The sequence below is a fragment of the Somniosus microcephalus genome, chromosome 14 (assembly GCF_052327205.1).
Source record: "Somniosus microcephalus isolate GS21.2 chromosome 14, FLI_Smic_1.0, whole genome shotgun sequence".
NCBI classification, from domain to species: domain Eukaryota; kingdom Metazoa; phylum Chordata; class Chondrichthyes; order Squaliformes; family Somniosidae; genus Somniosus; species Somniosus microcephalus.
In genome coordinates this window covers 38,035,086-38,062,426 of record NC_141000.1, presented here as the reverse complement: position 1 = coordinate 38,062,426, position 27,341 = coordinate 38,035,086, and the positions used below count along the sequence as shown (strand labels likewise).

Below are 27,341 nucleotides of genomic sequence, written 5' to 3'. Positions count from 1 at the left end.
GTCTTTTTCCATGACCACCTTAAATCTCACCGAATTATGGTCACTGTCGCCAAAATGCTCTCCTACTGACACTTCCACCACTTGCCCGGCTACATTCCCTAGAATTAGGTCCAGTACCGCCCCCTCTCTTGTAGGACTTTCTACATGTTGGCTCAAAAAGCTCTCCTGGATGCACTTTAAGAATTCTGCACCCTCTAAGCCTTTCACACTCTGACTATCCCAATTTATATTGGGGAAGTTGAAATCCCCCACTATTATTACCCTATTATTTTTGCACTTCTCTGAGATTTGCCTACATACCTGTTCCTCTATCTCCCCCTGACTGTTCGGGGGCCTATAGTACACTCCCAGCAAAGTGCTTGCCCCCTTTTTGTTTTTAAGTTCTACCCATATGGCCTCATTAGAGGAACCCGCTAATATATCATCCCTCCTTACAGCAGTAATTGACTCCTTAATTAATATTGCAACACTCCCTCCCCTTTTACACCCCCCCCTGTCTCACCTGAAGATTCTATACCCCGGAATATTGAGCTGCCGGTCCTGACCCTCCCTCAACCATGTCTCCGTGATAGCAACAATATCGTACTCCCATGTGTTCAACAACAACTTAAGTTCATCCACCTTATTTGCAACACCCCTTGCATTAAAATAAATGCCTTCCAGCCTTGCCATATTGCCTTTTGCCTTGACATATTTGCTCTGCCTTCCCAGCTGGCTTGTTTTTTCCTCCGTATTTGGCTGTAAATCACCCCCTACTATAGCTCCACTCTGTATCCCACCCCCCTGCCAAGTTAGTTTAAACCCCCCCCAACAGTGCTAGCAAACCTCCCCGCAAGGATATTGGTCCCCCTCTGGTTCAGGTGTAAACCGTCCGACTTGTACAAGTCCCACCTTTCCCAGAAGCAGACCCAGTAATCCAGGAAACTAAAGCTCTCCCTCCTGCACCATCCCTTTAGCCACGCATTCATCTGTTCTATCTTCCTATTCCTATACTCACTAGCACGTGGCACCGGGAGTAATCCAGAGATTACAACCTTTGAGGTCCTGCTCTTTAATCTTCTACCCAGCTCCCTAAATTCTTGCTGCAGGACCTCATCCCTCTTTTTACCTATGTCGTTGGTACCAATGTGGACCACGACCTCTGGCTGTTCACCCTCCCCCTCCAGAATGCCCTGCAGCCGCTGAGTGACATCATTGACCCTAGCACCAGGGAGGCAACAAACCATCCTGGATTCACGTCTACGGCCACAGAAACGCCTATCTGTTCCCCTAACTATAGAATCCCCTACCACTAATGCTTTCCCACTCTTTTTCCTCCCTTTTTGGGCAGCAGGAGCACCCCCAGTGCCAGGAAGTTGGCTGCTGCTGCCTTCCCCTGATAAGTCATCCCCCCCAACAGTATCCAAAGCGGTAAACCTGGTTGAAAGGGAGATGGCCATAGGGGTCCCTCTCCTTCTCTCTCTCTCTCTCTCTCCTTCTCTCTCTCTCTCCTTCCCTCTCTCTCTCTCTCTCCTTCCCTCTCTCTCTCTCTCTCTCTCCTTCCCTCTCTCTCTCTCTCTCTCTCCTTCCCTCTCTCTCTCTCTCTCTCTCCTTCCCTCTCTCTCTCCTTCCCTCTCTCTCTTCCCCCCAGTCGCTCCCTCTCTCTCTTCCAACAACAACATGCCCTCAAAAAAGCCTCGGCACCGCCGGGCACCCCCAGCTAGTATATTATATATATAAAAGAAAATTCTGTCTGTCTGTCTGTCTGTCCGGGCATCACTCAAAAGTTATAGAGCGTACCTACACATATATGTTATATCAAAAGAAAGCTTATGATTAGGTGAGTCTACTAGGCATCTTTACTTTTTGGTCAGACAAAAATTGTTCGGACAGTAGACAAAAAACGTTCAAAAAAGGGAAAAAATCAGCTGATTAGCGGTTGACCAATCCTACCACTCATTAGCATTGAGTGACGTGATGGTTGACCAATCCTGCAGTTCAGTGACCTGATGGTTGACCAATCGGTGCATCACGGGGGGCGTTTCATGGCGTTTGTGGGCGGGGCCTAATCCTTCAAACTGCCGTTACTGAGGTGAGTGGCGGCCATTGCAGACCGGCCGGGCCTGAAGCTCAAAATATTTCTCTCTCTCTCTCTCTCTCCTTCCCCCCCCTCGCTCTCTCATCTTCCCTCTCCTCTTCCCTCTCTTCTTCCCTCTCTCTCTCTCTCCTTCCCTCTCTCTCTCTCTCTCCTTCCCCCTCTCTCTCATGCCGTGAGTGCGGGACTGGGAAAACCGGGGCTTTCACACGAGCCGTCCCCGACTGATATCGGACACGGGAGTCCGGAGCAAAAGGCGTTCCACTGCCGCCCGGCCAACCGGGTCCAAAGGCCCGCCACGTTAACCATGAGGAACCCCGGGCTCGCTTCGGAGCGATGGGCACCCGGACTTCCCGTGTCGGATATGCTCCGTTCTGGTGCCGTGGTGAGTCGGAGGGAGAGGAGAGGGAGAGAGAGGGAGAGGGGAGGGAGGGAGAGAGGGAGGGAGGTGGGGAGAGAGAGCGGCAGGGAGAGAGAGGGGCAAGGAGAGAGAGAGGCAGGGAGAGAGAGAGGGGAGAGACAGGGGCAGGGAGAGAGAGGGTCGGGAGAGAGATAGGGAGGGAGAGAGAGAGGGTGAGGGAACTTCCCGCCGACCTCACAAAATGGCAGCTGCCCTTCTTCACCCGCAGTCTCTCTCTCTTTCTCCCCCCCAGTCTCTCTCTTCTCCCCCCAGTCTCTCTCCCCCCCCGAGTCTCTCTCTCTCTCTCCCCCCCAGTCGCTCTCTCCCCCCCAGTCTCTCTCTCCCCCCAGTCTCTCTGTCGATCCCCGGGCCTCTCTCCCCCCCAGTCTCTCTCTCTCTCTTGCCCTCTCTCTCTCTCTCTCCTTCCCACACAGACAGACAGACAGACAAACTCATTTATATATATAAAAATGATTTCTACTTTTTTCATAACATGCCCTCAAAAAACCCTCGGCACTGCCGGGCACTCCAGCTAGTATATGTAATAAAGAGAGTTGAATTGTTTTCTCACACAGTACCATTCCTGCTCCCTTCCATGGTTTTCGAGTTGGCGTGAGTTGAGCAGGCCCCAGCTGTGCACTGCCACCCATCTCATCTCTTGGGACAGTGACAACTCTGTCCCATCTGTCGTCCAGATGATCTGGACGGAGGTGATGCCAACTGGGTTAGAGGGGCCACTGGAGGGATTCTGAGAAAAATAACCTGTGCAAGAAATCATACGCAAAATACGACAAAAGAAAATTCAAAGTAAAGCACACATTCTTTCAAGAAAGAAAAGAAAGAACTTGCATTTCTATCACACCTTTCACGACGACCTCAGGACATCCCAAAGAGCTTCACAGCCAATGAATTACCTTTGAGTGTAGTCACTGTTGTAATGTGGGAATCATGTGCCCAGTGTTAGGGATCGTACTGCTGCGGGTGACATTGCCCACTCTGTTGTTAAACCCTAACAACTAACACCACTGATTTAGTTTAGTTTCTAAGGATTTCTGTTCACATTCAGGCTATCGCATGAGGCTGGGATCTAGCACAGACAAGAAGGACACAGGCCGCCTGCACGTGGACTTTGCTCAGGCTAGAGATGATTTCTATGAGTGGGAGTGTAAGCAGCGGATGTTTGCGCGAGAGCAACGTCACCGACGCATGTTGGAGGATGAACATCTGAGGCCACCCTCTCCTGCACCGATCGTGCACTATTCAGAGCATGAAGCCAGCCTAATGGCTGAGAAACTCAAAGGTACTCCTGAATATATTCCATTCAAACAGTGTTAAACTGTGCTGTTCAAGGACTGCGCACATTCAATTCTAACTTCATCTTCTGTCAGTATATTTAGCAGGAGACAAGTGCAGCAGACAATCATCATTGCACAGTTGAGAGAACAGCCTTAAAAATATTTTTTCTAAACAATGTGAATATCTAATGTAACACAGACAACAAACAGACACACTTGATTCACAGGACTTCTTCTCAAACATGTGACTTTTAGGAAATTGTTTTTGGCCATGCGTAAATTCTATCAGATGTTAATGTGCTTGAATTTCAAAAGATAAATAGAACATTCTTCATTCAGCTGAACACACACACACACACAGACCCACAGACACACACACACACAGACCCACAGACACACACACACACACACACAGACCCCCCCCCACACACACACACACACACACACACACACACACATAGACACACACACACAGATGCACACACACACACACACACACAGACCCACACACAGACCCACAGACACACACACACAGACCCATACACACACACACACACACACACACACACACACACACACACACACACACACACTGACACACACACACACACAGACCCACAGACACACACACACAGACCCACAGACACACACACACACAGACCCACAGACACACATACACACAGACCCACAGACACACACACACACACACAGACCCACAGACACACACACACACACACACACATAGACACACACACACAGATGCACACACACACACACACAGACCCCCCCACACACACACACACACAGACCCATACACACACACACACACACACACACACAGACACTGACCCACACACACACAGACACAGACACAGACACTGACACACACACACACACACACACACACACACACACACACAGACCCACACACACACACATACACAGAGCCCCCCACAGACACACACACACACACACATAGACACACACACACAGTTGCACACACACAGACAGACACACAGACCCACACACACACACACACACACACACAGGCCCCCCACACACAGACCCGCACGCGCACACTGTCACACACACAAACTGTCACACACACACTGTCATGCACTCACACACACACACACACACACGCATAGAAATCAGGCAGGCATATTGTGATATACTTGAACAAATTAGTATTGAGAGGGAGGATGTACTAGCGGTTTTAGCGGGCTTAAAAGTGGATAAATCTCCAGGCCCTGACGTGATGTCTCCCAGGCTGCTGTGTGAGGCAAGGGAGGAGATTGCAGGGGCTCTGACACAAATTTTCAGAACCTCTTTGGCCACAGGAGAGGGGCCAGAAGACTGGAGAACAGCTAACGTAGTACCATTATTCAAGAAGGGTAGCGGGGATAAACCAGGGAATTACAGGCCAGTGAGCCTAACATCAGTGGTAGGGAAATTATTGGAAAAAGTTCTGAGGGACAAAAATAGTCTCCACTTGGAGAGGCAAGGATTAATCAAGGATAGTTAGCATGGCTTTGTCAGGGGGAGATCATGTCTAACCAATTTGATTGAATTTTTCAAGGGGTTGACTAGGTGTGTGCATGAGGGTAGTGCAGTTGATGTAGTCTATATGGACTTCAGTAAGGCATTTGATAAAGTCCCACATGGGAGACTGGTCAAGAAGGTAAGAACCCATGGGATCCAGGGCAATTTGGCACATTGGATCCAAAATTGGCATAGTGGCAGGAGGCAGAGAGGGATGGTTGAAGGTTGTTTTTGTGACTGGAAGCCTGTGTCCAATGGTGTACCACAGGGATCGGTGCTGGGTCCTTTACTGTTTGTAGTATACATTAATGATTTAGATATGAATGTAAGAGGTATGATCAGTAAGTTCGCAGATGACACGAAAATTGGTGGAGTGGTAAATAGCGAGGAGGGGAGCCTCAGGCTACAGGACGATATAGACGGGTTGGTTAGATGGGCAGAACAGTGACAAATGGAATTTAACCCTGAAAAGTGTGAGGTGATGCATTTTGGATGGACTAACAAGGCAAGGGAATACACAATGAATGGTAGGACCCTAGGAAGGGCAGAAGATCAGAGGGACCTTGGTGTGCATGTACATAGATCCCTGAAGGCAGCAGGACAGGTAGATAAGGTGGTTAAAAAGGCATATGGAATACTTGCCTTCATTAGCTGAGGCATAGAATATAAGAGCAGGGAGGTTATGATGGAGCTGTACAAAACGCTAGTTAGGCCACAGCTGGAATACTATGTGCAGTTCTGGTCGCCACACTATAGGAAGGATGTGATTGTATTGGAGAGGGTGCAGAGGAGATTCACCAGGATGTTACCTGGGCTGGAGCGCTTCAGCTATGAAGAGAGACTGGACAGGCTGGGGTTGTTTTCCTTAGAGCAGAGAAGGCTGAGGGGGGACCTGATTGAGGTGTACAAAATTATGAGGGGCATAGATAGGGTAGATAGAAAGGAACTTTCCCCTTAGTAGAGGGGTCAATAACCAGGGGGCATCGTTTCAAGATAAGGGGCAGGAGGTTTAGAGGGGATTTGAGGAAAAACTTTTTCACCCAGAGGGTGGTTGGAATCTGGAACTCACTGCCTGAAAGGGTGGTAGAGGCAGGAACCCTCACAACATTCAAGAAGCATTTAGATGAGCACTTGAAACGCCATAGCATACAAGGCTACGGACCAAGTGCTGGAAAATAGGATTAGAATAGACAGGGCTTGATGGCCAGTGCGGACACGATGGGCCGAAGGGCCTCTTTCTGTGCTGTATTACTCTATAGGGCTGGATTTTCATTGAGGAGGCGGGACGACACCTTTCGGGGTTGTTGTCCTGCCTCCATCGAGTTCTAGCCAACCCACGTGATTTTGACTTGATTGACCTTGTTGAGCCCGCCCAGTAGGCTCAGCAGGCCAATTAAGGGCCACCCGGCAACAGGTGACGTCACAGATTGATATTTCATCTGTCAAGACCTTTTGACAGATGAAATATCAGTGTTTCACAGCTGTTTGAAGCTGGCAAACACTGACAATCTGTACTCCAGGTTAATTCCTTCCTCTCAGGATGATTTAGAGATCTCCCCGGAACAGAAAGTTGAATGCTGGAACTTTTGACAGCTCGCGGCCATTCTGCTTTCTGTGCTGGTGAGATGAGAGACTCCCGAGACCTGAAGGAAGGAAGGCTGTAAAGGTAAGTACATGGAAGTAAAACTTCTTTAAACACTTTACACACACCAAACACACTTACCTTTGCACTCATGCACCCATCACTCACCTGAACACCGGACATCTCGACCCCTCCAAGCCCTTCATCCCGACGGTCCGCCTCGCTAACTTGGCGTGGTTTGGAGCCGTCGCGAACCCCACATTTCACAAATGAAAATAGGGATTAGGCTAAAAACTGCCTGTTAACTACCTGTTAACAGGCAATTAATTGGCACTAATCCCCTTCCCGCCTCAGTGAGGCGGATCCCAGTGCGGGTCGGGTACCCGCCTCCTTTGAAACTGGCATGGAGGCGGGTTGGGGGCAGGATGGATTCGTGACCCCCGATTTCGGGATTTTAACCCCCCACACACCTCCAATCCCGCCTCCACGGCCCAATGAAAATCCTGCCCTATGACTCTATATGCACACATGCATATATATATATATGTGTATATACACACACACACACACTGTCTCACACACACTGTCACACACACACACTGTCACACACACACTGTCACACACACACACACACGCTGTCACACACACACTGTCACACATACACACTGTCACACACACACACACACACACTCACACACACACACACTGTCACACACACACACTGTCACACACACACACTGTCTCACACACACACACACACACACACACACTGTCACACACACACACACTGTCACACACACACTGTCACACACACACTGTCACACACACACACACACACACTGTCACACACACACACACACACTGTCACACTCACACACTGTCACACACACACACACTGTCACACACACACACACTGTCACACATACACACACACACTGTCACACACACACACTGTCACACACACACACTGTCACACACACACACACACACACACTGTCACACACACACACACACACACACACACTGTCACACACACACACACACACACTGTCACACACACACACTGTCACACACACACTGTCACACACACACACACTGTCACACACACTGTTACACACACACACACTGTCACACACACTGTCACACACACACACACTGTCACACACACACTGTCACACACACACACACTGTCACACACACTGTCACACACACACTGTCACACACACACACACACACTGTCACACTCACTGTCACACACACACACTGTCACACACACTGTCACACACACACACTGTCACACACACACTGTCACACACACACACACTGTCACACACACACACACACACACACTGTCACACACACACACACTGTCACACACACTGTCACACACACTGTCACACACACACACTGTCACACACACACACACTGTCACACACGCACACTGTCACACACACACACTGTCACACACACACACTGTCACACACACACACACACACACACACACTGTCAGACACACACACACACACACACACACACTGTCACACACACACACACACTGTCACACACACACTGTCACACACACACACACACACACTGTCACACACACTGTCACACACACACACAGTCACACACACACACTGTCACACACACACACACTGTCACACACACACACACTGTCACACACACACACTGTCACACACACACACTGTCACACACACTGTCACACACACTGTCACACACACACACACACTGTCACACACACACTGTCACACACACACTGTCACACACGCACTGTCACACACACACACACACACACTGTCACACACACACACTGTCACACACACACACTGTCACACACACACTGTCACACACACACTGTCACACACACACTGTCACACACACTGTCACACACACACACACACACACACGCGCACTGTCACACACACACACTGTCACACACACACACACACACACTGTCACACACACACACACACACACGCACTGTCACACACACACACTGTCACACACACACACACTGTCACACACACACACACACACACACTGTCACACACACACACACAGTCACACACAAACACACACACACACACACTGTCACACACACACACTGTCACACACACACTGTCACACACACACTGTCACACACACACACACTGTCACACACACACTGTCACACACACACACACTGTCACACACACACACTGTCACACACACACACTGTCACACACACACACAGTCACACACACACACTGTCACACACACACACACTGTCACACACACACTGTCACACACACACACACTGTCACACACACACACTGTCACACACACACACTGTCACACACACACACACTGTCACACACACACTGTCACACACACACTGTCACACACACACACACTGTCACACACACACTGTCACACACACACACACTGTCACACACACACACTGTCACACACACACACTGTCACACACACACACAGTCACACACACACACTGACACACACACACACTGTCACACACACACTGTCACACACACACACACTGTCACACACACACACTGTCACACACACACTGTCACACACACACACACTGTCACACACACACCCTGTCACACACACACACACACACACACTGTCACACACACACTGTCACACACACACTGTCACACACACACTGTCACACACACACACACTGTCACACACACACACTGTCACACACACACACTGTCACACACACTTCATCATCGACGTCTGCCCTTGTTGACAGTAGGCTCCCAAGGTATGGAAAGTGGTCCATGTTGTCCAAGGCCTTGTTGTGTATTTTGATAATCGGGGGGCAGTACTGTGTGGCGGGGGCAGGTTGGTAGAGAACCTTTGTCTTACGGATGTTTAATGTAAGGCCCATGCTCTCGTATGCTTCAGTGAAGGTGTTGACGATGTTTGGAATTCGACCTCCAAGTGAGCGCAGACGCAAGCGTCATCTGCATACTGTAATTCGACGACAGAGGATGGGACAGCCACTTAACTGCCTGTTAACAGGTAGTTAACAGGCAGTTAAGAGGATTATCCCCATTTTTCCACCAGCGGTGTGGGCTTCCCGACGTCGGGAAACCCCGCAAGGGTCACCGAGGCGAGCAGTGGGTCTGGGGGGGTCGGAGGGGTGCAAAAGTGCGCTGTGAAGGTAAGTGATGTGTGCAAGTATGGAAAGGTAAGTATGTGAGGTGAGTGGAAAGTGATAGAAAATGTTTACTTACATTTGTTTCTTCCTGCAGGCTTCAACATTTGGGGATGCGGAGAGTCTCGCATCTCACCGGCAGAGATGACAGATGGCTGCTGCATTCTCCAATGCAATAACCATCTAATTTCTGCTAAAGAAAGAGGTTTAATGAGCCTTGAATACAAGGACTCATCAAACAACAGAGAATGTCAGTGTTTGACAGCTTCACAGAGCTGTCAAACGATGACAATTCATCTGTCAAAAATTTTTGACAGATGAAACGTCATACGCTGACGTTCTCTGTAACCGGCTTCCCCTTAATTGGCCTGCTAAGTCTGTTGGGCGGGCTTAACATGGTCAATCAAGGATAAATAGCGTGGGTTGGTCACAAGTCGATGGAGGTGGGACTAAAACTGGACAAGCAGCAGTCCCGCCTCCAACGCGCCCCCATTGGCAAAATCGCCGCTGTTCTGTCTGTTGCACACATAACTGAACAAATAACGCAGTCTGTGTTTGTTCAACAGCAGTTCTGCAGACAACTGAGGAGCATGCAACATTTATATTGAGTTAAACTTGGGGCACGATTCTGACAGTAGCTTTAAATTCCTTGGGGTGAGCTTCCGCTGGGGTTCTTCCACTCACCCGCTGTAACTTCAGCGAAGAGCTGCATAACCACTGAACAACGGCATAGATGGCATTCATTTTCCCCAGGTTTCCACAGCTCTTCCATTGAAGCTACGGTGAACGAGTGGGGAAACGCAATTCCAAAGCTCCACTTCAGAGCAAGTGTAAATACAACATGTGAAGAGATAAAAAGTTGAAGAACTTCATTGATTTATATATTTTTTTACCATTAAATCTTATTTCAATTAAGCTTTTATATCACTTTTGAGTTTTCCCAAAATGCATCAGCTTTCAACACTCAAAAGAAAAAGCAAAATACTGCGGATGCTGGAAATCTGAATTAAAAACAGAAAATATTGGAAATACTCGGCAGGTCAGGCAGCATCTGTAGAGAGAGAAACAGAGTTAACGTTTCAGGTCGAAGACCCTTCATCCAAACTGGAAAAAGTTAGAGATGTGACATGGTTTGAAGCAAGAACAGAGGTAGGGAAAGGGGGGAGGGGAGGAAAGAACAAAAGGGGAGGTCTGTGATAGGATGGAAGGCAGGAGAGATTGAATGACAAAAGGGATGATGGTGTAAGGCAAAAGAGGGTGGTAATGGGACAAGTAAAGAAACAAAAGATGTGTCTAGAAGTGGTGTAAATGGGAATAATAGAATCAGTACCTGCTGTCCAAAAAAATGGGAGAAGTGGTTATGATCTAAAATTGTTGAACTCAATGTTGAGGCCAGAAGGCTGTAGCCATTTGTTTTGGACAACAGGTGCTGGTAATGGTTCTGCTGTTGCCATTTACACCTCTTCTAGACCCATCTTTTGTTTCTTTTATTGTCCCTCTTTTGCCTTGCACCATCATCCCTTTTGTCTTTTAAACTCTCCTGCCTTCCGCCCCATCACAGACCTTCCCTTTTGTTCTTTCCTCCCCTCCCCCCTTTCCCTACCTCTGCACTTACTGAAACCACGTCACATCTCTAACTTTTTCCAGTTCAGACGAAAGGTCATCGACCTGAAACAATAACTCTGTTTCTCTCTCCACAGATGCTGCCTAACCAGCTGAGTATCTCCAGCAGTTTTTCTTTTTATTTCACCTTTCAATACTTGCTTGGACATCAAGGAAAGCAAAGATAGCAATGGCTGCTCGTACTTCACCTCTCCACTTTGTAACAAGCACACAATCTTTGGCTATATGGGTCTTACTGCAACCCAGACAAAATTGGGTCCAACTGCTCTTCTACATTAAATGGACAGAAACAACTTGCACTTATATGCAATTGTTCGTATCACAAACACCCTGCGGCATTGGGGACACTGAGCTGGAAGTGGAAGAGAAGTTACAGGAGGCAACCTCCAATGGCTCCCCATTCCCCAGTGCATATCTCCCAACCGAAAAGATGCCACGTATACTCAATGGGAGAATTTGTTGTTTTGTTCATATTCTATTGTCATGGATTATGCCATTTTGTTATTATTGTCTCAAAAACTGTGTACTTCACTGTGACTTTTGCTGCCAGCCACTAAGAGAGAGCAAATGTTTCATCTATCGGTCTCCCGTTGTCTAGTTGTTGAGTGTCTGTAGTATCTATTCTTGCAGTGTGTCTACTGTAAGTATATTAGTGTGGTGTTTATTTCCCTGGTGGTCCAAGTGGATCTGTGAATGAAGAGTGCAAGCTGCTTGGTGGTGTAGTGGATCTACAGAACTGTGGTGCCTGATTTCTCTGCTAATGGAACGGGACTATGCACTGATGCAGTTCAATTTCCCTTGTGGTCAAGATGGACCTGTGTGTCTGTAGTGTCTAATTTCCCTGGTGGTCTACCTACTTTGTGCCCATCTTGTTTGATTTTCTCCAGACCTATTTACAGTCTGTGATTTTCCTGCTGGTCCAGGGAGCTTTTCCATCAATGGTTCCTTATTTCCACTGGCAGTTTTTTGCTATAACTATACATTTATTCTACAATCTGTGTCCCTTTAAAGAAATGATACGGCTATCACAATAAAAACATTTACAATGGGAACATAGATATTGAGACACTTGACTTAGAGAGATGCAAAATAGAGATTACTGTGGATAATTTAATAATTTGCCTAAAGACTAGGACATAAATAGTGCAATTAAATTTCTCTCTCATAGTAATAGCAAATAAATGTTCACTATGCTCGAGAGTGAATCAAGAGTAGAGATTGCAATTAGCCTGGTTCATATCACCTTACAATGGTAATGGTTCTTGGCAATGAATCAGAACAGAAATATGCGGATGGTCCAAAGGAGAAAAGGAAGAAAGACTTGGATTTCTATAGCACCTTTCATGACCTCAGGACATCCCAAAGTGCTTTACAGCCAATTAAGTATTTTTGAAGTGTAGTCACTGTTACAATGTAGGAAATCCAGTCTGGTAACCAACAAATGATGAAGTAAATGAGAGGTGATTGAAAAGCAAGTCCAGTAGTTGATGCAAGGTTTGCGGATCCCCTCATGCTCTGTTGCAGAGACTAAAAACATGAGACCCGAAATGCTTACCTTTCTTTGATGTTGAAATCATTAAATCTTGATGGGGGGAGGAAGTTGAGGTGGAATCCATTTCCAAATCCAGAGAGGCCTCCAATGGGAGTCCCTTCATGCAATGAAAATGGGTTGGGCCAGTGGTTACCCTGATTATGGACAACCCATTATGGGCTTGTTCCCAACAGCTGTTCTGACATAACCAGGTACTGAAGGGTTCCAGTGATGGAAATACACATGGATAAGGTAAGTATAATATTGAATTTTCCAGTTGTCTCTGCTTTGAATGACAATGAAACCCTATATATTTCTCATGGGATACTGTTCCACTGGTCCTCAGATATCTGACCTCCCACCTCTTCCCACAAGCCCCATTGAGACAGCAAGAGTTCAACATCTCCAAAGAATGAAAATGTTATAACAACAATTTTATCTTTAGGAACATAGGAAAAGGAGTAGGCCATTCAGCCCCTCGAGCCTGTTCCGCCATTCAATTAGTTCTTGGCTGATCTGTATCTTAACTCCATTTACCCGCCTTGGTTCCATAACCCTTAATACCCTTACCTAACAAAAATCTATCAGTCTCAGTTTTGAAATGTTCCATGGTCCCGGCCTCAACAGCTTTTTGGGGGAGAGAGTTTCAGATTTCCACTGCCCTTTGTGTGAAGAATTGCTTCCTGATATCACCCCTGAATGGCCTCGCTCTAATTTTAAGATTATGTCCCCTTGTTCTGGATTCTCTACCAGAGGAAAGAGTTCCTTTTTCTCTCTACCCTATCGAACCCTTTAATCATCTTAAACACTCCAGTTAGTTCATCTCTTAATTTTTTATACTCAAGGGAATATAAGCCTGGTCTATGCAACCTGTCCTCATAATTTGTAGCCCCGGTATCCTGCGCTGGACCCCCTTCAAGGCCAATATATCCTTCTTGAGGTGCAGTGCCCAGAACTGAACACAGTGCTCCAGATGCGGTCTAACTAGAGATTTATATAACTGTAACATAACTTTTACCCCTTTGTTTTCCAGCCCTCTTGAGATAAAGGCTAGCATTCCATTAGCCTTTTAAATTACTTTTTGTACCTGTTCACCAGCTTTTAGTGATTTCTGTACATGGACTCCTAAATCTCTATCGCTCCACAGTTCCTAGCTTCTTAGCTTCTTTTGTTTTTATTATGTCAATCCGGGCTTGACTTCCTTCCCATTATTCTTCTCTATTGTAAACACTAAAGCAAAGTACTTGTTAAATATCCCCGTCAATCTCTGCTTATGCTTTACTAACTCACTATCTTCTCCTCTTGCGGGTCTAGTCTCACATAGAACAATTCTCCTTTTACCAATATATTTGTGGAATATTTTGATATTCTCTCTTCATACTCCCTCCTTGCTTTCCTTATCCCTTTCTCAATCTCTTTCCTTATGTTCTCATTCTCTTTTATTTTTATCAATGTTATCATACCTGCAGGCCCTATATGCCCTCTCCTTCTGTTTTAGTTTGTTTTTAACCTCTTAATTTATCCAGTGTCCAGAATCTTGTAATTTTTTTCGAGTGGTTGATATTTATTCTGGAACTTTGCAATCTCCTTTTTAAAATTATTCTATTGTTAACCTACAGTCCCGTGTGCCTCACCTCAGCTCACTCCCTTCTCATCTTTCTCAACTCTGCCTTATTTCAATCTGGTGCCTTTTTTTGTTCTCATTTTCTTCCCTTTCTATTTGGATCTGAAATTTGATCAAATTATGCATCGGGACTTTCAACTTCAGCATGGGCATGAGACAGGTGATATCAGACTGGCCGCCTATTTTCCTATCCGATATCGGCCGTTTTACACCCCTGCTGAAGTTGAAAGTTCTGCCCATAGTCAATACTTCTGAGGTGCTCATCCGGATTTTGTTCATCTACCTGATTTATTTTCTTGCTCATAACTAGATTTAGCAACACCTCTCCCCTTGTAGGTATACAAACATACTGCTTTAGAAAGGAGTCCTCTGCACATTTTAGGACTTTCATCCTATTTTTTCCATTTACTCCCTCCCTGTCCCAATCAATGAGTGGGTTACTAAAATCTCCTAGAAGAATAGTTTTGTTACTGTGTACATCAGTTTTCTCTGCAGGATGAATTCCCCCTTTCACCAATATTTTCACATTTGCTTACCTATATTGTCCCTCCTAAAAATATTATAATCCAAAATGTTTATTTTCCACTCGGTTTCTGTAAGTGCTGTTAGCTCCCTGTGACATAATTGCTTCTTATTCCTCAGTTTAGTTCCCGCATTTTGAGCATTGCAGTACATGCACTTTATCTTTCTCTGTTTGTATTTGACGCTATGGGCTCAATTTTCATCAGGCCGTTGAGGCGGGATTGGAGGCGTGTGGGGGGTTAAAATTGCAAAAACTGGTGGGCGGGCCCAACTCCGCCTCCATCCCGCCTCCAATCAATTTTCATTAAATCGTGTCTACTGGTCCCGTTTCCGTCCCGCCTCCAAGAGGTGGGGTAGGCCGTTAAGGCCCTTAACAAGCACTAAATTGCCTTTGTAATGCCATTTTGATAGGCCTTGGTGCTTTTAACCCTTTTCCAACGTGAAGCATGCCTGTTCTGAAACACGACGGTGAAACCTGGCGGGGGCACAATTGGATTGCTGACTATTAGCTGCAGCTCCACCATTAAATAAAATATTTGGTTAGCCATCATTTGCAGATGGCGGAAATTTGTTGTCTCGGGTCTGGGGGAACTTTTAGAAGGCATAACCACAGCTGTGGAAGTTTGGAGCTTGACACCCATCTCCAGAGGTCAGAGGTCGTGGTTCACATTGGGACCAACGACATGGGTAGGAAGAGGGATGAGGTCCTGCAGCAAAAATTTAGGGAGCTAGGTAGCAGATTAAAGAGCAGGACCTCAAAGGTTGTAATCTCTGGATTACTCCCGGTGCCACGTGCTAGTGAGTATAGGAATAGGAGGATAGAGCAGATGAATGCGTGGCTAAAGAGTTGGTGCAGGAGGGAGGGCTTTAGTTTCCTGGATCACTGGGTCTGCTTCTGGGGAAGGTGGGACTTGTACAAGTCGGACGGGTTGCACCTGAACCAGAACGGAACAAATATCCTTGCGGGGAGGTTTGCTAGCACTGTTCGGGGGGGTTTAAACTAACTTGGCAGGGGGATGGGATACAGAGTGGAGCTATAATAGGGGGTGATGTACAGCCAAATATAGAGGAAAAAACAAGTCAGACTGGAAGGCAGAGCAAATATGTAGCGGCACAAGGGAGTAGGGCAAGGCTGAATGGCATTTATTTTAATGCAAGGAGCCTTGCGAATAAGGTGGATGAACTGAAGTTGTTGATGAACACATGAAAGTATGATATTGTTGCTATCACGGAGACATGGTTGAGGGAGGGGCAAGACTGGCAGCTCAATATTCCGGGGTATAGAATCTTCAGGCGAGACAGAGGGGGGGGGGTAAAAGAGGAGGGTATGTCGCAGTATTAATTAAGGAGTCAATTACTGCTGTAAGGAGGGATGATATATTAACAGGTTCCTCTAATGAGGCCACATGGGTTGAACTTAAAAACAAAAAGGGGGCAAGCACTTTGCTGGGAGTGTACTATAGGCCCCCAAACAGTCAGGGGGAGATAGAGGAACAGATATGTAGGCAAATCTCAGAGAAGTGTGCAAATAATAGGGTAATAATAGTGGGAGATTTCAACTTCCCCAATATAAACTGGGATAGTCAGAGTGTGAAAGGCTTAGAGGGTGCAGAATTCTTAAAGTGCATCCAGGAGAGCTTTTTGAGCCAGCATGTAGAAAGTCCTACAAGAGAGGGGGCGGTACTGGACCTAATTCTAGGGAATGTGGCCGGGCAAATGGTAGATGTGTTAATAGGTGAGCACTTTGGTGACAGTGACCATAATTCGGTGAGATTTAAGGTAGTCATGGAAAAGGACAGAGATGGACCGGAAATAAAGGTTCTAAATTGGGGGAAGGCCGATTTTAATATGATAAGGCAGGATCTGGCCAATGTGGACTGGGATCAGCTACTTGAAGGAAAATCCACATCGGAGCAATGGGAGTCTTTCAGAAAGGAAATTGAGAGAGTACAATGGCAACATGTTCCCATAAAGGTCAAGGGTGGGACCAACAAGCCCAGGGAACCTTGGATGTCAAGGGATATACGAGAATGGATTAGGAAAAAAAGGGGAGCTTTTGGCAGATACAAAGGACTAAAGACAGAGGAAGCCCTAGAGGAGTATAAAAAGTGCAGGGGGATACTTAATAAAGAAATTAGGAGAGCGAGGAGGGGCCATGAAATAACACTGGTGAGCAATATAAAGGAAAATCCTAAGGTGTTTTATAAGTATATTAAGGGCAAGAGGATAACTAGGGAAAGAGTAGGGCCCATTAGGGACCAAAGTGGCAAGCTGTGTGTTGAGCCAGAAGATGTAGGTGGGGTTTTAAATGAATTTGTTGCATCTGTGTTCACTATGGAGGAGGACGATGTAGACATAGAAATCAGGCAGGGGGACTGTGATATACTTGAACACATTAGCATCGGGTGGGAGGAGGTACTAGCCATTTTAGCAGGCTTAAAAGTGGATAAATCCCCAGGCCCGGACGAGATGTATCGCAGGCTACTAGGTGAGGCAAAGGAGGAGATTGCAGGGGCTCTGACACAAATTTTCAGAACCTCTCTGGCCACAGGGGATGTGCCAGAGGACTGGAGAACAGCTAACATAGTACCATTATTCAAGAAGGGTAGTAGGGAAAAACCAGGGAATTACAGGCCAGTGAGCCTAACATCAGTGGTAGGGAAATTATTGGAAACAATTCTGAGGGACAGAATTAGTCTCCACTTGGAGAGGCAAGGATTAATTAGGGATAGCCAGCATCGCTTTGTCAAGGGAAGATCATGTCTGACCAATTTGATTGAATTTTTCGACGGGGTGACTAGGTGTGTGGATGAGGGTAGTGCAGTGGATGTGGTTTACATGGATTTCAGTAAGGCTTTTGATAAAGTCCCGCATAGGAGACTGGTCAGGAAGGTAAGAGCCCATGGGATCCAGGGTGTCTTGGCACATTGGATCCAAAACTGGCTTAGTGGCAGAAGGCAGAGGGTGATGTTGGAATGTTGTTTTTGTGACTGGAAGGCTGTGTCCAGTGGGGAACCGCAGGGATCGGTGCTGGGTCCCTTGCTGTTTGTGGTCTACATTAATTATTTGGATGTGAATGTAAAAGGTATGATCAGTAAGTTTGCAGATGACATGAACATTGGTGGGGTGGTAAATAGCGAGAAGGGAAGCCTCAGGCTACAGGACGATATAGATGGGTTGGTCAGATGGGCGGATCAGTGGCAAATGGAATTTAACCCTGAAAAGTGTGAGGTGATGCATTTTGGATGGACTAACAAGGTAAGGGAATACACAATGAATGGTAAGACCCTTGGAAAGACAGAGGATCAGAGGGACCTTGGTGTGCATGTACATAGATCCCTGAAGGCAGCAGAACAGGTGGATAAGGTGGTTAAAAAGGCATGTGGGATACTTGCCTTCATTAGCCGAGGCATAGAATATAAGAGCAGGGAGGTTATGATGGAGCTGCACAAAACGCTGGTAAGGCCACAGCTGGAGTACTGTGTGCAGTTCTGGTCACCACACTATAGGAAGGATGTGATTGCTTTGGAGAAGGTGCAGAGGAGATTTACCAGGATGTTACCTGGGCTGGAGCGCTTCAGCTATGAAGAAAGACTGGACAGGCTGGGGCTGTTTTCCTTGGAGCAGAGAAGGCTGAGGGGGCACCTGATTGAGGTGTACAGAATTATGAGGGGCATAGATAGGGTAGATAGAAAGGAACTTTTCCCCTTAGTAGAGGGGTCAATAACAAGGGGGCATAGATTCAAGGTAAGGGGCAGGAGGTTTAGAGGGGATTTGAGGAAAAATGTTTTCACCCAGAGGGTGGTTGGAATCTGGAACTCACTGCCTGAAAGGGTGGTAGAGGCAGGAACCCTCACAACATTCAAGAAGCATTTGGATGAGCACTTGAAATGCCATAGCATACAAGGCTACGGACCAAATGCTGGAAAATGGGATTAGATTAGACAGGGCTTGATGGCTGGTGCGGACGCGATGGGCCGAAGGGCCTCTTTCTGTGCTGTATAACTCTATGACCTTATGGCTCTATGACTCCAGTGTGACCTCCTGGGAAACCCCTCTTGCCACCTTCACTGAGCACTTCCTCAACTGAGGCATATACCAAGTAATCCTCAGCCCTCAATGTGGAAGTCCCATTCGCGAAAAGACGCACGCCACAATAACAGTAGTAGCCATCAGATTTTTTATTTACAGTAATCATTTGATGGCTTTTTAACATAAAACATCAAATTTCACCCAAGTGACTACCCTTGTGACTATTTGTGCAGTATCTTTCTCTTACGCGTGCTCCTACATGGTGCTTCCCCTGTGGCTTCAGCAGATGTGGAGGCCCCTTGCTCACTTTCTTGCTGCTCCTGTCTCGACACCTTTGGTGGGCGTCCTCTGGTGTTGCGAACCTGTGAGGGCTCGTCAACAGTCTGCTGCTCCTGTGGCTGTGCAGGGGTTGAGTCGCCGATCTCAGATGGGTGTGGACTCTGGTGGGGCTCTGACCGAGGGCTCTGCAGTGGCATGGAAGTGTGAGCGCTTGGAGAGGAGCCCCCACTTCCTTGATGTCTGCCACCAACTTCCCTCTCATGGGTCAGGTCCCCCTCAGTGCTTGCAAGTGGCTTGAGAGCACCTTGCTGCACATCAGGAGGGCCATGGGGTCCCGTATCTGCACTGGCAGTCCTACTCAGAAGGACTTCCATGAAGGTCTGGTTTCTCTGTTCAATAGATGACCATCGCTCCTCCAGAGAGGTCATTCTATTCAGAACACTCACCATGTTTTCTGCACTCTGGCGACTTATCACCTCCATGGAGGTTGCCATCCTTTCCATGGTGATGCGTTCATGCACCAATGACTCCACAAAGGCTATGCTTATGTTTGCAATGGACTCCTCCATTCACTGCACACTCGCAGCGACCCTGGAGACAAAACCTGCCAGAGACTCCTGCATCTGTTCCTGGAGTTCCAGCATTGCTGATCTTATGGATGGACCCAGAGGCAGAGGGTCGACATGCAGCTGAGCCGAGCTGACAGAGTCCTGCACCCTCCGACTCGTACTCTCCACTGCTGTCCCTGTCTTCACAATCTGCTGATGCTCACTTGTGAGCTGTGATACACCAGGTGACAACACTACTCTATCTCGCGATGGTCCCACCGAGGTGTGAGTGTCTGCGCTGGTGCTGGGTGCGCTGATTTCTGCTGACGCTGTGCCCTCAGAGGTTGCAGCTTCCTCTGAGGAGTCTGGATGCTCAAGCTCTTCCTCCTGGCTAGTGGGGATGGGTGCTTGCGATGGTCCTGTGGAGGAGTAAAGGAAAGAGTCAGAGATGTGATGCCAAGGTTACATGCACATTGCGTATTGCATATGATCAGAAGCCCATCTGTTAGAGCTTCAGAATCATTACCAGCGACTCATGCAATGACATTGAGAGAGATAGAAAACTGTTCTGTCACCAGCTTGCTGTGATGCACCCATCTGTCCATCCCCCACTTGCGCATCGTCCTCCACTCCCACGATCTCCAGAACCGCATCCTCCCAGGGGGTGAGGTGGGCTACCGAGGGTCGTCTTCCTCCTGTCCTCGCTCTTTCTCTCTTATTGTGAGCTCTTTTCCTGCAATGAGGGAGACAAGTGGAGGTTGAGTGAGAATGAAGGAGTGAGTGTAGAGAATCCATAGCATAGATGCTTAGAAGGAGACAATGATGGAGTGAGGTGGCAAGACCAAGGGCCCTCCCTGTATGTTGTCAGATGTTTTCATAGCATCACAGTGATAGGGAGTGTGAGGGCTGCATATTCGAATAGTTAGGTGAATGTGACCACAGAGAGAGATGGAATGGATATGGGTGCATGGATGTCAGTGTCAAGTGGGATGTGAAGGAAGAGATTGCTAAAGCTGAGTGCTGGTGAGGAGAGGCAATGGGGATCAGATTGAGGGTGATGGGAAATTCATACTTACTTTTCCAGTGCGCAGAAGGTCATGAAATCTCTTCCTGCACTAAAGCCAGGTTCTGCGGGTTACTGACAACGAGTTCACCTCCTGGGCCACCTGAACCCACACAGCCTTGGTTTGCTGGGGAGGCTTCTTCCTCCCTGAAGAAGGGAAGAGCACCTCTTTATGTGTTCTTGCTCCCTCCACTAAAGCCTGCAGGGCAACGTCATCGAAGCGGGGTGCAGACCTAGGTCTCTGGCTGGCCATTCTTCCTGTAGGTGCCTCTCTGCAGAAGAAGCAAGGCTTGTTGCAGACCTTAAATGCAGCAGCAATGATGATGTCATCAGAGGCGACTTTCAGACTGGAAAAACTCATTGGCCATGGGTTCCTACACGTTGGAACTCAATTGGCCAATTAAGTTAAAATCGCTTCATTCTCCCACATCGATTTAGAATCGGGTGGCTAACACGAAATGCGGATTACACGACCCCAGCCCACCCCAGTATCAAAATCCAGCCCTATGTATTTGACACTCTGAACATTGCAGTACATGCACTTTATTTTTCTCTGTTTGTATTTGATGCTATGTATTTGTCTCTCAGCATTGCAGTACATGTACTTTATCTTTCTCTGTTTGTGTTTGATGCTATGCCTTTTTCCTTGATTTGTTTGTCCAAGATAACACTTCCTTCCTTTATCTCAGTATTTTCCCTGTTTATAATTAGTCAATTTGATTTTCCTTTTCTGCTCCCTTTATTCTTCCAGTGTCCTTTTATCCTTTTCTATTTGCACATTTACCTCAACTATTTTTACCTTCTCTAGTTGCTCTCTCTCTCATTTTGCTTTTATTTTCCCTGCTCCCCTTTCCTTCCTGACTATTCATTTCACAAGTTATCTGTTTGGCCAGTACGTGAGCTTCCTTCCTATTCAGGTGAAGCCCATCCTTGTGCAATATCTCCCACCTTCTCCAGACCTGGTGCCAATGACCCTGAAAATGGAAACTTTTTCCTGACACCATCTCTTGATTTATGTGTTGAGCCCCATAATCTTCCTATCCTTCCCTAGTCTAGCATGTGATCCAGAGATTATCACCCTTGAAGTCTTGTTTTCTGATCTCCCCCACTTCCATTTCAAGACTTCAGGCCATTCCTTTCCTATATTGTTGGTTCCCACATGGACAATAATGACTAGCTGCTCTTCCTAGAATCATAGAATGATACAACACAGAAGAAGGCTGTTGAATCCGTGATTCTTTAAGTATGATGTTTTCCAATAACTAGACGGAGGCTGTAACTTAACAATCAACAGGTGTTTACTGGAGGAGTGTAGTCTAAAGACTAACAGTACAGAGGCATGCTCAAGGCTTATATACAGGTGTGGTCACTGCCGGTACTACAGTATACAGGAGCTGTAAAAGTAGTTCTCTCTTAAAGGTACATACACTACAATTCCTCCCCTTTTAGATTAACAGTACCCATAACATTCAAATAACAGTTAACACTTTAACATGCACATTAAGCTGAAATAGTCCATTTATAGATTCAGTCTTTGGGGCGGCTTCCTGATCCTTTCTGGATAGCGCCTTTCCTGGGGTTCTTGTTCTTGGTGCGGAGGCGACTCTGGTCCCCTTTCGTCGGTTAGTTCATCAGTTTCCGCTGCTACTGTTTCTGAGGTAGATGCTACCGGTATGTCGGGTTCATCCTCAGGTACACGAGACATGGGTTGACTCGTTCCTGTGACGCTAGGATCTGGTCGACGTGGCGTCTCACAATGTTCTCCCCGACATCCACTGTGTACATTAATGGCCCCTGCCGTGTGCATATCGTTCCGAGTTGCCATTTCTCTGTTCGGTAGTCGCGGGCCAAGACTGGTTGTCTTACATTGAAGCTCCTTGTCGGCTTCTCATTGATGTGCTGGAATTGCTTATCCTCAACATTTCTTCGCACATTTGGTCTGAGCAAATCCAGACGAGATCTCAACCTTCGGTTAAAGAACATCATGGCCGGGGTCTTGGTAACTGCATGTGTCGCATTTCTGTAGGCTAACAGGAAATTGTCCACCTTATGCTGTAGTGGAATTTCATCCTCGCACATGGCTCTAATCGCCTTTTTAAAGGTTTGTACGAACCTCTCAGCCAATCCATTTGTGGCTGGATGATACGGGGCGGATGTGTAATGTCTTACCCCATTCCTTCTCATAAATTTCCGAAACTCTTCAGACACAAACTGTGGTCCGTTATCAGAGCAGATCTGCTCTGGCAAGCCGTTCCTGGCAAATATGGTCCGTAGGACTGTAATCATTTCCTCTGTAGTGGTTGAGGACATTTTGATCATCTCAGGCCATTTCGAGTGCACATCCACTGCTATTAAGAACATTGAGTCCATGAATGGACCAGCAAATCAATATGCACCCATTGCCATGGAGAGGAGGGCCACTCCCATGGGTGTAGAGGGGCATGTGGTGGTGCATTTTGGACCTTCTGGCATCCTGAGCAGCTCTTAGTTAGGTCCTCGATTTGTTGATCGATCCCTGGCCACCACACATAAGCCCTAGCAAGGCTTTTCATTTTCACGCCTCCCAGATGACCTTCGTGAAGCTCATTGAGCACTCTCTCCCTTAACTTGGGTGGAATTACCACTCGGGATCCACACATCACTGTCCCCTGGCATACTGACAGCTGTTCTCTTCTGGATGAGAATGCTGGCAACAGTGAGTCGCCATGTGTTGGCCATCCCTTCACCGTCAAATCATATACCCGAGACAGTGTCGGATCATTTCGGGTCTCCTCTATATCTGCGTTAGTTACTGTCAATCGTTCAATTATCGACGAATAAAATATTTCGATAGGGTCCACTGCTGGTGCTTCCTCCACAGTAGGCAGTGGCAGGCGTGATAGCCCATCAGCGTTTCCATGCTGTTTCGTGCCCTTATACTCTATTTCATATTGGTTCGCCCCTAGAAAAAATGACCATCTTTGTAGCCGTTGTGCAGTCATCACCGGAACACCCTTCTTTGGATTAAAGATGGAGACAAGTGGTTGGTGGTCAGTCAGCAAGGTGAACTTCTGCCCATGCAGATAGTGGTTGAATTTTTTTACTCCCCATACTAGGCTGAGGGCCTCCCTGTCGATCTGGGTGTAGTTGCGCTCGGCTGAGGTTAGTGACCGAGACACAAAGGCTACTGGCCTCTCCAACCCGTCTGGGAATTTGTGCGACAGCACCGCTCCAATACCATAGGGTGATGCATCACATGCCAACCGAATTGGTAGTGCTGGGTTGAAATGGGCCAACACCTCTTTTGATGTGATCAATTCTTTGCACTTCTGGAAAGCTCGTTTACATTCGCCATTCCACTTCCATGGTACCCCCGTTTGCAGTAGGGTGTTCAGTGGGTGTAATACCGCAGACAAATTTGGTAAGAACTTATGGTAGTAGTTCACCAGCCCGAGGAACGACCTCAGTTGTGACACATTTTCCGGTGCTGGAGCCTTGACTACTGCCTCAATCTTTTCAGGGGACTTATGTAACCCCCCTTCATCAATAATGTGGCCACAATACGAGATCTGCTTCTGGAAAAACTCACACTTGTGGCGATTAGCTTGTAGCCCATATTCCTTTAATCTAGTGAGCACCTTCTCCAGGTTGGCGAGGTGATCACTGTCATTTCCGCCCGTGACCAGGATGTCGTCCAAATAACACTGGGTCCCTGGAATCCCTTGCAGGACTTGATCCATTGCCCTTTGCCAAATAGCCGGAGCCGATGCTACCCCGAACACCAGTCGGTTGTATTGGTAGAGACCTTTAGGAGTGTTGATCGTGAGGTATTGTTTCGAGGCTTCTTCTACCTCCATTTGCAAGTATACCTGGGCCAGATCAATTTTGGTGAAGCATTTACCTCCAGATAGCGAGGCGAAAATATCCTCAATCCGTGGAAGCGGATATTGTACCGTGTGAAGGACTGGGTTCACTGTCACCTTAAAATCCCCACAAAGGCGGACCTTCTTTGGTTCCCCAGGCGTATTACTCAACGACCTCTTCATTACAGGAACAATGGGTGTAGCCCACTCGCTCCAGTCTACTTTGGACAGTACTCCTGAACGTTCCAACCCTTCCAGCTCTGCTTCGACGGCTGGTCGGATCGCATAAGGCACCGGTCTGGCCTTAAAAAACTTTGGGCTTGCATTTTCCTCTATTTTAATCATCGCTGTTATGCCTTTTAGTGTTCCGAGTCCCTCCTGGAACACTTCTTGTGCATCAGTTAGCATTTTTGACAGTCGTCCAGGTGTGATGTCATCATCCTTTTTGGCCTCAACCTTCAGTGCCTGTATGGAATGCCAATCTAATTGTATCTTCCGGATCCATTCACATCCTAGTAGTGGTGGTCCTCCATCTGGCAATAGATATAGGTCCATTTTAGGTATTTCCTGGCCTTTGTATATCACGTTCACCCTTATTTTTCCTTTGGGGTAGACTTTTTGCCCCGTGTACGTCTTCAAGACAATCTCCGTAGCTTTCAAGGGTATATGTGAAAATAGCCGCTTGTAGTCCCTTTGGTTTATGACTGTTAGGGCTGATCCTGTGTCCAATTCCATTTTCACTTGGACTCCGTCTATCTTGAGCATGACCCAGATAGTCTGGTGATCCTCCATTTTGATTACCTTATGTAGTTTCAGACACCCCAGCTCCTTGCTTCCGGAGTCTGTATCACTTTTCTGTTCGTCTGAACTACCATCCATCACCTTGTGTACCTTTTTGTACTTCTCCTGTGGAGATTTCTTGCTGCTGGTTTTCTTCCCTGACCTGCAGACTCTTGCTATGTGTCCTGCTTTTCCATACTGTCTGCACACTTGGTCCTTGAACCAACAATCCTTCTGGTCATGTGTTGTTCTGCCACAGCGATAACACTTCCCTGCTCCATATGACATTTCATTGGTGCCATAATCTTGTGGTCTCCGTTGTATCTCTGCAGCGCCCCGTGCGGCTGCTTCGTGTGATACTGCCATGCTGAAAGCCTTGTCCAGCGTAAGATCCTTTTCTGATAGAAGCCATTTCTGGGTTCCTTCACTTTGAAGCCCACACACAAACTTGTCCCTTAACGTATCTGCTAGTCCCAATCCAAACTGGCAGTGTTTCGATAGCTTGCGCAGTTCCGCTAAGTACTCTGCATTACTTTCGTCTTTATGCTGGTTCCTTTTGTGGAACTTAAATCTTTCTGCTATCAGCAGCGGTGTGGGGTTTAAGTGGTCCTGTAGGATTTCCACTATGCTTTCGAAATTCTTATCCATTGGCTTCTCTGGGGTTATTAGGTTTTGCAGTAAGCCATAAGTTTTTGCACCCATGGAATTTAACAAAACCAGTGCTTTCCTAGCATCTGGCACTTCATTCGCCCTGCAGTACACCTCCATGTGTTCCACATATGTCGCCCAATCTTCGACTTCATTGTCGAACGCAGTGATACTGCCACTCTTCGGCATCCCTGGGTGTGAATAAACTGTCTAAAATGGCATCTCCCGCGCTCTCCCTTCTTCTCCGCTGGCACAAAATGGTGTCTCCCGTGCTTTCCTTTCTTCCCGCGCTCGCCCTTCTTCTCCGCTGCGGCTTCTAAAATGGCGTCTCCCGCGCTCTCCCTTCTTCTCTGCGGCTCAATGGCGCCTCCCGCGCTTCCTTTCTTTCCCCCGTGGACGCTGTTCAGCCCTTGAGCCCTGGCTGTGCTCTGTGCGTTCTCCTGTGCACCTCTCCCGTTGCCGCCGCTCGGTCCTGAACCCGGCTGCTGCTTTACCCTCTCTCTTTTTCGTTTTTCCTCAACGCCGCTCGGTTTTCAATCCCCGGCTGCGCCCTGTGCGCTTCACCCTCTCTCTTACCCCGTCGACGCTGCTCGGCCTTTTCTGTGCCATCGGTCGGCTCCAGCCGCCGCTGTCCGGGAAGGGTCTGCGCTGTACCTGTTGCCAGTCTGTTGCTGGATCGTCGTGGCTGGGGAACCAAGCCTGGCTCTCAACAGCCTCCCCTGCGATGTTCACTCTCTGCCGGATGACTGGGCGGTTGCTTGTGGTC

General features: G+C 47.4%; 1 protein-coding gene across 1 annotated transcript in view; it reads left to right on the top strand.

Moving 5' to 3' along the window:
* The window catches only part of enox1 (ecto-NOX disulfide-thiol exchanger 1), a 980,064-nt gene that overhangs the window by 108,835 nt on the left and 843,888 nt on the right, over positions 1-27,341 (top strand). Inside the window, exon 5 of the mRNA XM_086006510.1 lies at positions 3,541-3,774. Coding sequence (XP_085862636.1) covers positions 3,541-3,774 — 234 coding nt within the window. The remainder of the gene's footprint in view (positions 1-3,540; positions 3,775-27,341) is intronic.